Below are 11532 nucleotides of genomic sequence, written 5' to 3'. Positions count from 1 at the left end.
GTTCTCAAACAGGGGGCTTATAAGTTTAATGATAAAAATTGCTATAAAAAAAACATGTTAAATGTGAAGACCAGAGTTTTAGAAATTGAGGAAATTACACAAATCACTGTATTTTTATTGTATCTATTGATGCTCCTAGTTTCGGTAATAAAAATGTTTGAAAACAAGCTGCTTTGTCATTATAGCAGACATACCAGAGAAAATATTGTCTTGAACAGTGAGGGGTTTCAAAATTGAGAAGGTTGAGAACCACTGATCTAAACCTCATGGAAAAGGTTGATCACCAATAGACACAATTTCAATGACTGCAAATATTTGGATTATTTTTCTTTGGATATTTTATTTCCACTTTCAAAGATGTGAAATGTATAGACAGTTGTACATCTTTAAAATTAAATAAGATCATGGAAGATATACTTTATGTAACCGTATCTCAACACCAAGATTAGAACACATAACTGTCGTGTGGGAAAACAAGTGTTCATTAAAAAAAAAAAAAAAAAATGTAAGGGCAGTTGTAACAATTCAAAGAGATTCATCTCATTCAGTAACAAGCTCTACATTACGTTTTTTTTTTTTTTCATACGTGCAGGCTACTACTGCAAACCTGTTGTAAAGTTTCAGATTATAAAAAAAATCTATTTTTACCTTGGGTCCTCATACTTGCATAAAACAATACATCCAACAATATTAAAACAAAACAAAAAAAAATACAAACTTTAATAGAAAAACTCTTAGTGGATTAAAGTGCATGGACTGGTTCATTGATGCATTCAGTTGTATAAAAGTAAACAAATTGATAATACGTCAAACCTGTTTTTTACTGCTTCAAAAATAACTTATTTTCTTCTTTTACAGCCTTCATTAGATTGCAATGTTTCAGGAGGGACTGCATTTTCAGTACACCAACGAAAAAGAGAAAAACGTCAACTAATCTGCTTACATCTGGTAAAATGCAGAGAACAGTTTATGCTCAGTGTACAACTCATTATAAAAACCTAAACTTAAAGAAATGGTAAAGATATCACAGTGCATCCAATTCAGACTAGAACATCAATCGGAAACATTTGCTCATAAGAACGAGTGTCATTCACACCAATCCCCAGCGATGTGCGTTTCAGGTTACTGTAGTTATTCTGCAATGCAGTCAAACAGACCGGCAGAAGCCTAGTTCCTTGCAGAAAAACAAACGCTCTGGATGACGCGTTTCCGGCTGCTGTTTCTTTCTTCAAAACATTGCCTTTGGCTATTCTCAAGTATGAAAGAGAAACCAAATGTAAAAACAAAATGGAGTGATGCTCTAGGACCAGGTGAGTCTCCTCAGAGCAGCTTCAGGAGATGGTACTTTTGCCATCTCAGTAACTGGAGACAATACTGAGTTTTTTTCCCTCTTGCATGATGTACAATGTCTCTATGAGGCACGAGCTATGGTGAGGCATCTGAGAGATGGATACTGTAGGTGTTACCATATATGTGATTCACAATGAGTCATTTTTATTACACCAACGCCACCTCCCAACCTCCTGTAGTTCATTCCTCCATAGAGCCTTGGGGGGGGACAAAAACAAAACAGAAAAAATAATCAGTGACAGTAAAAATATGATTCAAGTCAAAATCTTGGGGTAATACAATTTTTTTAACAGTCACCATGCAAACAGCAATATTGTGAAATATTATTACAATTTAAAATATCTGTTTTCTACTTTCATGCATTTTAAAATGTTAAACGCAAAGCCAAATTTTCAACAGCCATTTTTTCCCAGTCTTCAATGGCATATGATCCTTCAGAAATCATTCTAATATGCTGATTTTGCATTCAAGAAACATATCTTATTATCAATGTTGAAAACAATTGTGCAGCTTAGTATTTTTGTGGAAACCATGATACAAAAAAAAAAAAAAAAATGGTAGTGTACATACCTCCATGTGTTGGCATCAGGATCATAGACTTCTATAGTTTTTAGGTATGTGGTACCGTCAAATCCTCCAACTGCCATCAACTGGCCATTTACTACTGCTAAACCAACCTAGAACAACAGAGAGAATTGATTTGCTGGGCAATTCTTTTTTTTTTTTTTTTTTTTTTTAAAAGAGGCAGAAACAAATTCAAAGATTCACATACCCCGCTTCTTCTGGACGTCATTGCGACTACTGGTGACCACTGATTGGTTCTGGGATTGTATCGCTCTGCGCTGCTCAGTTCCGTTGTATCGTCTCTGCCGCCCACAGAGTAGATCATATCCTGATATACGGCACAGCCCAGGTGTTTCCGACGGGTACCCATGGGTGCCACTGTATGCCAGCGGTTCTCTTGAGGGTTATACCGCTCCACTGCCAACAAAATCACTGTTAATAAACATTCTGCATTTGCTTTATAATATCTGAAATACAGCAATCAACACTACATTCAAACATTTGGAGTCAGTTAGATTTTGCAAATGTTTTTGACAAAAGTCTCTTACACTCACCAAGGCTCATTTATTTTATTAAAAATGCAATAAAAACAGTAACACTGAAATATTATTACTATTTTAATATTTAAATTTTTTGTAATTTATTGCTGTGATGGCACAGTGTCACATGATCCATTATAAATTCTAATACGCTGATCTGACTCTCTAGAATCATTTCTTATTATCATTCTTATGTTGAAAACTCTTTAATATTTTTGTGGAAACCGAGATTTTACAGGATTCTTTGATGAACAAAGTTCAAAAGAAAAACATTTATTTGAAATAGAAATCCTTTGTAACATTGTAACTGATTTTACTGTCACTTTTGGGGATGTTAAAAATACCCAGGCCTGGGGAGTAACAAAATATATGTAACGGCATTACATATTTAAAATACAAAATATGAGTAACTGTATTTCGTTATATTTACATTTTAAAGAGGTGGTAATCAAATTACAGTTACATCCGAAAAGTATTTTAGATTACCAAAGTGATTACTTTTAATTTTAATGTAATTTCTTAATTTAATATTTATGCAAACAGTTTGGGGATTTTAACCAATAAGGCAACTGATTCTCCGTTGAAAAAAAAAAAGAAAAAGACTGCGTGCAGCAGCCTGTTCATTTAGCAACTCATAGAGAGAGTGCATACGCTCATCACGACACATAACTGTGCGACACAACAGAAAGCCATTCGCATAATGCATTTCTCTTGCGGAAATACAAAGACTATTATATAAATCTGAAAAAGATAACGAAACATCTCAGTGAAATGCCTACCTGCAACAAAACTTCTATCAGCATCGGAGGATACAACGTCTAATCTGAAAAAGTATCTTGAGAGAAGTTGTTCTTGATCTTTGAAAAATTTTATCCAGTGATCGTTTTTCTATTTTCTCACATTTTGAGTGTTGAATCATTACGTTTAATATTTCTAAGATTTTAATTGAAAAATGACACTGAATTCTCCTAGATTTCACACTTTGAATTCAGTTAACAGATCCATACGAATCATGCATGAAATAAAAGTTTATAAAGTCAAACGATAGCTGTGTGTCTTTATTCATTTGAAATGATCTAGAATGGATCATCTTTGGCGCGGTAATGCGAGTTCATGATTCGATTCGTGCACAGATGATTCTTTTGAGTCAATCTTTTAAATTAATCATTTCTTTTGTTTAACGAAACCAGTGTGAATGGTTCACATTAAACTGGATAGATCTGGGGTATGTTTCCCAAAAGCATCGTTAGCGAACTGTGGTTGTTAAATTATATTGAACTATAACGACATTACTTGCGACCGTAGTTGCTTTGGGAAACGAGCCCTGTCAATTTTGTCTCAGCAATCGCTTCTCCATAGAGAGGATTATGAAGTAATCACTTAAAGTTTGGTCCATTCATTAAACAAATCTATTGTATAACTTGGAGAACTGTGCCAGTTGTTTTGGCTACTTTTATGATATGTTTGGTGTGTTTGGATTCGTTTTGAAGCTTGGAATGCAGCATGAAACACCACGGAATCCCATTCATTGTATTCAAATTGAATTTATATTGATTGGTAGATTTTAATGACATAACATTTTTTTTTTTCGTCGTTCATAGAAATGCTGTGGAAAACTGATGAATGAAAACTGAAAAATGCAAAGAGAAAACATAAAAACAAGACATTAAGTTAATATGTTCCTTTGTGTTATATAGCTTAAGTATTTCAAAGTATTCTAAAGTATTTAGATTAAGTTACTAAACCTGAGTAATCTAACGAAATACATTACTGATTACTTTTTAAAGCATGTATTTTGTAATCTGTAGTGAAATACATTTTAAAAGTAACCTTCCCTGCCCTGAAAATACCAGTACTTCGATATCAATTTGACAAAGGAAATAAATGAACAACAATACAGCGCCACATGAGTGTTCATATGCACTTTGTGGTCAAAAATGGTGTCTTGGCAAGATCTTAAATGTAAATACAGTCAGTTATGAATCTGTTCATTAAAACAAGGAAAACTTCTCACCTAGCATAATAAAACTCTTTAATTGCTTGGAAAATCGTGAAGCAATATTTACTTTGAAACAATTTAAAGGAATTGTGAATTATTCGAAATATATATTCATATTTAACTTAACGTTTTTGCTGTAGTACTGACAAATTTAGCAAAAAAGTTCCTACATTTATTATATTTGGTGCTACTGAAACTTTGAACAATAATTACCGTAATTTGACCGAACTGACGATTTCAAAGTTTTACTTATATAATTGAATAATAATATCCAATACTTTAATCTTAAAACTGTCAAAACACTCCTCAGCTGCATTTATTCTTAGAAATACAGAAGACACATCAAATATTAACTACAAACATAGCAATGTCTGATCACTTTGAACTGACTCCAATATTACGGAGTTCTGCCTCTACATCTTCCAGTATTTACCTGTGTTTAGTGGGGATGTGCCATCTGAACCACCTACTGCGTAAAGAAAACCTCCTAATACAGCTACAGCTACACCCAACCGCCTGGTACTCATCGAGGCAACACGAGTCCACTTATTCTCTTTCGGATCATACCTAAAAAAAATTAAAAAAAAAAAATTAAATCTAATTAAATCCCCTCCTAAAGGAAACTTCAAGCCATGCCCATTTAGATATTTAGATGATAATTCCGTAATTACCTTAATACTAACCTTTCTACAATGTTGAGACAGGAAACACCATCCTGACCTCCCACGGCATACAGATACCCTCCTAATACAGCAACACCCACACTGGTCCTGCAGGTGCTAGTAGGGGCAACGTCACTGCTCCACTGGTTAGTCTTAGGATCATACCTGCCAAAGCCAGCAGAGAGCAGAAATGTTGAGTTTCATTTTTTCATCCATAATTAAATTTCATTTCACCCTGTGAGGATTCATTCATTAGATTCTAGAAGCGTGATAAACACCACTGATTCATTTGTATTAATCGAGCAGCACCTCTCCACACTATTGAGATAAGATGAGCCGTCATGTCCGCCAACTGCATACAACAGATCATCCAGAACACTGACACCAACTCCACAGCGCCGTTTGCTCATGGACGCCACCATCCTCCACTCATTGGTCTGAGGGTCATAGCGCTCAACGCTTGAGATAGCATCACCACTGCACCAACCTCCCACTGAGTCACACAAACAGAAGTCAGATGTGCAAAGGGAAAATCTTAGAAAGCATACAAAAACCAACCAATAGAACCAAGATATAGCTGCTAAAACACACACCAGCAAACAGTACTTCTCCACAACGGATTGGCTTTCTGGGCCGGGTTCGAGGTCCCTGCATTAGGGGGCGCTCTTGGGGTAGCAGGAGGTAGTTCTTGGCTTCATCAACCAAGTCCCTATAGGGGTGGGTGTTGATTCATCGGTCACAGTTAGAGATTGGAATGGAAATTTTCAATTTAAATGTTAATGGAGAAATAAAAACATGTGTGACCCTGGACCACAAAACCAGTCAAATAAATAAATAAGCTTTCCATTGATGTATGGTTTGTTTGGATAGAACAATATTTGGCCGAGATACAACTATTTGAAAATCTGGAATCTGAGGGTGCAAAAAAAAAAATCTAAATATTGAGAAAATCGCCTTTAAAGCTGTCCAAATTAAGTTCTTAGCAATGCATATTACTAATCAAAAATAAATTTTTGATATATTTACAGTAGAAAACTTACAAAATATCTTCATGGAACATGATCTTTACTTAATGTCCTAATTATTTTTGGCATAAAAGAAAAATCAATAACTTTGTCCCATACAGTGTATTTTGGGCTATTGCTACAAATATACCCATGCGACTTAAGACTAGTGATGCACCGATCATGATTTTTCATGGCCGATTCCGATACCGATTTTTTTTTTTTACAAGCAAACTGGCCGATTCCGATACTGATTTCCGATTTATTTATTTTTTTCTTTAAGCAACAAACAAGAAATAATGAGATGTTTATTTCGTGTTTAACAGGCCAAACTGGCTTTTGGCTATTGTAACCATCTGAAATTAAAGGCTGTAACTGTGCAGTAAGTACATTCAATAGAAATATAGATGGCACTGACATCAGCATTTAGCTTTTCTTCTTAAATTGGGTTGAAACTACATAAAACTGTCCTTAAATGAAAACATTAACTGTAACCATGTGAAATTAAAGGCAACAACTGCATAGTTACAATCCAAACAACACACAGTCTAAACAAAGATGTTACTTAATCAGCATTTGTTTTCATTTTTTAAATTTGGTGTAAAGAAAAAAGGTCTTTACCAGTTAAACTAAATAAAACCAAAGTAGGCTATATAAATACATTTTTCCAAAATGTTAAATCAAATAATGTTTAGTTCAACGAGTAAAACAAAGATGCTACAGCAGGTGCTTTTTAAATCAAATTAAGTCAATGTAATTTTAAGGTAAAATAAAAATAATCATCCTGTACAAAACTGATGTTTACTTATGGCTTTTCAAAAGTGCATGCAAGTTTAAAAAAAAAAAAAAAACTTTACAAAAAAAGCATTTCAGCTTTGTCACAAGTTGGTCTGTTTCATTTCTCATCCAATACATGAGAAGCTGTGCTGAACAACCGTTCGCTATCTATGCTTGTGCAGGGCGCGGACAGATAACACTCGCGCAACTTCAGCGAGTGCAGGAAAGCGGCTCTTATTTGTGCGCCAGTAATGTTACACCAACGGCTGTTCGCTTCTTGGTATCTGTTTTTCTGTGTTTGTTGTGCTTGTGCTGAATGTCGTCCACACAAATGACATGTTCACGAATGATTACAATGTAGTGTGCACGTGGGCGCACTTCTGGAAAAAAAATCGGCCAAAAAAAAAAAGCCAAAAAAAAAAAAAAGGGCCGGTTGCCGATCGCGCATTATAAGCAAAAACTAGCCGGTTACGATTTATGGCTGGTCAACCGGTGCATCCCTACTTAAGACTGGATGTGGTCCAAGGTCACATATTTTAATGATACAGAATGATTGATTGCAAATGGCTGTAAGCCAAGCAAGGCAAGACGAAAGATCAAGGTGACCTATCAACTATGAATTTTGCAAGGGTCTCCAAAAAGGTTTTATATATTTTTAGAATATTATTTTCTGTTTGAATAACATGATTAAAGCACAAATTCCTAAAAATACAGTATTGTTTGTTTATTATTGAGCACTTTGTCAGCTATTGTGGTATATTCAAGGCAAGAGACAAATGAAAAAAATAGAAAAATTAATAAATTTAAATAAATATTTTTTGAAAAACAAATGAAAGTGTTTTTTTTTTTTTAATTAAACTACGTCTGGTCTCACTTCATAAATAAAAATAAATTAAAAAAAATTCATAAGAATTGTCTGAAAAGTAAAGAGACCTACAGTACTTATACCCATCATAGTCTATTAAAATATGCTTCAGAGATATTGGATAGAGGAGGATCTTCAACCATTAACTAAAACTTTAAAAAGTGACTGTAAACAACGCACCTACACTCCTCATCACTCTTGATTAGAGGATCTGAACCCACCGTCCCAACCAGAAACTTCGGGCTCAAAAGGGGAAGACGCACATGTTGCAGAACCTGTTGCCATGGTAAAAGAGATGAGCGGTCTTATGAATTATTCATCTCTTTGATGCAAGTCTAAATAATAACAAAATTTGCATGTAATTTACAAAGAACCCTTTTTTAATCCTGTTGACATTCACAACCATTTAAAAGCCTGTCAGCTAGTCATTATTAAATAAGAGATATATAATAAAAATATAATGTAGAAATTGTTACATTAATTCAGCAGGAATACTATAAATTGATAAAAAGTGACAGCAAAGACATGTATAATGTTATATAATATATATATGTATGTTATATGTTAAAGAATTTCAATTTCAAATAAATGCTGGTCTTTTGAACTTTCTATTCATTAAAAGATGTATCACCGTTTCCAGAATAATATTAAACAGAACACTTGTTTTAAACGCTGATGTATTGCATTGTTTCATTACACATTATGAGCACCTACCATAAGCAGTATGTCTTTAGTGTTTTATATGCTTATATCTGACCTGTGGCAGCTGAGGCCTGCGCTCCTGGATGCTGTATTTAACCCAGGCCATTACAGCGTTAAACACCTGTTCCTCACTCCGAACATTGAGCTCATCACTGGAGATGATGTCTATCAGCTGGTTGGCTGGCAGCAGCATGAATTCTTCACTCTCCATCACCTAAAAAGCAGAAATTATTAAAAAAAAACATTAGTGTGACACGTATCAATTTTTCACTTCACGTTTGGTTGAAGATTTTATAAACAGATTACAGCTGTTTATAAAAACAGAGTCAAAACCATGATACGGTATATGACCCTTTTAAACTAAATAAAGCAATACGGGGGTGTTAATTTGATACCAGCAGTGGGGGTTCTTCTCACGAGTCAAAAATAACAGGGTTGCACGGTCATCAGGGAAACCCTAAACTAGCTGATGGAAAAGTTGTGTGTATGGCTAAAATTAGATACAAGGAAGTCACAACTGAGGCTTCTATAGGGGTCCCACACTTTCTGACCAGTGTCATTTCTAACCGAAGTAATATTTCATTCAACACAACTAGAAACATTTATATTGGCTATATATAAATTGTGTGTAATTTACAGGATTTATCATCACAGTTGAAAACAGTTGTGCTGCTTAATATATATATATTTTTTTTCAGGATTATTTTTAATAGAAAGTTTAAAAGAAAAGCATTTATTTGAAATAAAAATCTTTACTAACCTTACGTCTTGACTGTAATTTTGGATCAATTTAATGCTTGTTAATGTAATTTAAAAATGTTGTTCATGTTGCCTAATCTAATAACAAATTACTTACTGTAAAGTGTTACCTAATTTGTAATATCACTTATGATTAGTAAAGAGAATATATTTAGACCTGTGCTACTCAAAGACAGCAAAAACAAGTAAGAAATGGAAACAAAAAGGTTCAAGTTCAAAGTCATGGTACATTCATTGTCAACACAATAGAGGGCGTGTTTAGGTCAGCCATTACCTCCTGAAAGTTATGCTGGGTGAACTTATCAGCAATCCGCAGCAGCTCTCTGCAGGAGTGAGTGTCGGCGAAGGCCCTGATGCCCAAGCAGTTCGAGGGGTCCAATTGCCGCTTCAGGAATTCACAGCAGGCTTCCTGAATCTCTGCCAGTTGCAACAAGCAGGCAGCGGGCAGCAAAGTCTGAACATTTCCCTCCTCCACAGTCACCTGCAGGCCACCATACAACTTACGTCAGCTGGTTTAAAGTTTAATATTGAGCTTCAATACAAAGCATCAAAATTTACAGTAGTTGAACATTCAATGCAACTATAATATTGAGCATACATCAATAGGACTGCGTACCTGCGAGGTATAAGCAAAGTCGATGAGTAGCTCCATGGCTCGTTCATCGATATCCCGGATCACGACTTCTGTCTGTCGGCTCTCGGCTAGTTCCCCCGTGAACATCGCTCTGAAGTAGGGGCTGCAGGCGGACAGGATCACACGGTGTGCATAAATCTTTTTGGCTCCCACCACCAAAACCACGTCGCACAGCTCTCTGTGCTTGCGGAGCAGGTTGATAACCTCCAGGGTCTGCCGAGGGTGCTTGTCTGAGATGTAGGGCATCCTGGCAGGCTGAGGAACTCCCTCTGGGAGCTTGTTGGGGTCACCAAGGGTGCAGCGACTTGTGATATCCATTCCTGTGGTATCTGGGCGTGCACTGGTACCCCTTAGGGAAAAAAAAAAAAAAACAGTCAGTTTGTGTGGTGCTTTTAGCTGAATTGAACTCGTTTCCTGATTGATGGACTTTACAGTAAATGTCTTTTTTTAAAGCTGCTTTACAGCTAAATTTGCATTTGTCTTATTACTGAAGAAGTTTGCAACACTAATTCTGTTATTTACCTGTTTATTACTGTGAAGCTGCTTTTGGCATTGTATTAAATGCTATATAAATAAATGTTACTTGACTATGAGAAGTCGATTTGGATGGAAGTATGTGCTAAATGGAAACTAATTTAGTATTTAAATACTTCTCTACTAGAAAGAAGAAATTAAAAGATTAAAAATACATTCAAAACATGCCAACATGATTTCAAACGCCTCTTTTGTGCATGTATGAGTAATCTGAACGTTGCGCCAAATGCTGAGTTATGTTTAAAAAATGATTATCCAGAGATCAAGCAATTTGAACTCTATGCAAACAAGCTTGAAAACAGCATGACTAACAAATATGAGCGCAACACACGCCCATAGTAAACATCACAAATGAATTCACTGACTGTATCAGAATGTGACATACGTTCCTTTACAAATAAATAACACGTAGACTTCTTATATATTGACATTTAACTCCAGAGCTTTCTATTTAAGACCTATTTAATGTAGTTTAGTTATAACATAACTTGGGCTCATGTGGGGTAACTGGTTGCCCTGAAGAGTGAAATGTTGAAATGTGACAATGTAGCAAAAAAGAAATGTGAGGCAAATAATACACAAATCAGCTCAATAATGTTATGGACGTTGGAAACGTATTGAAGATTGGTCTTGTGATGTTTGTAATCAATTTGACAGGGCCCAGAGCATTCCTAACGCAAACCTTACGCGCGAGCAGAAGCGAAATCCTTTAGGGGGAGTGTTATTAAAATAACTGCATGGTTTTAATACACATAAGGTCAAGGTTTAAGTATATATGTGAGCGAGACTCACTGTTTACACACTGGTTAACGGAGTGTCAATTAGCCCTAGCTTAGCTTGATCGAAGTATCGGATTTGTACTGTTAGAGCGGTTTTTCAAAGGTGGCGTTACGCATTGTAAAGACTGTGACAGAAGAGGTGTGATTTCCTCACCTTATTTGTCCATTAAATCGGTCCAGATTGAATTTTAAGTCGTCGAGATTTGACCAGATAATATCAAGACAACCGCTGGGTTTACGGGACGCCGTCCACTTTTATTTTTATTTTTTTATATGAGTTTCCTGACATTCACAGGAAATAGTCGTTTTAAAATAAAAGTCCTGCATCTTATTATGCACTACGGTGACAAAAATGCTAAAAAAG

General features: G+C 35.4%; 1 protein-coding gene across 1 annotated transcript; it reads right to left on the bottom strand.

Moving 5' to 3' along the window:
- Window positions 1–320: 320 nt before the first annotated feature.
- klhl20 (kelch-like family member 20) lies at window positions 321–11495 on the bottom strand. Its single transcript, XM_058745593.1, is given in 12 exon segments — window positions 321–1547; window positions 1921–2027; window positions 2123–2331; window positions 4886–5019; window positions 5136–5279; window positions 5424–5607; window positions 5708–5823; window positions 7941–8035; window positions 8518–8676; window positions 9496–9702; window positions 9838–10204; window positions 11323–11495. Coding segments are annotated over 12 exon segments (1980 nt in total). The 3' UTR covers window positions 321–1462.
- Window positions 11496–11532: the final 37 nt, after the last annotated feature.

Source organism: Onychostoma macrolepis, chromosome 02 (assembly GCF_012432095.1).
Source record: "Onychostoma macrolepis isolate SWU-2019 chromosome 02, ASM1243209v1, whole genome shotgun sequence".
Taxonomy (NCBI): Eukaryota; Metazoa; Chordata; class Actinopteri; order Cypriniformes; family Cyprinidae; genus Onychostoma; species Onychostoma macrolepis.
The sequence above is the reverse complement of the archived record's forward strand: the minus strand, read 5'-3'. Positions and strand labels throughout refer to the sequence as shown.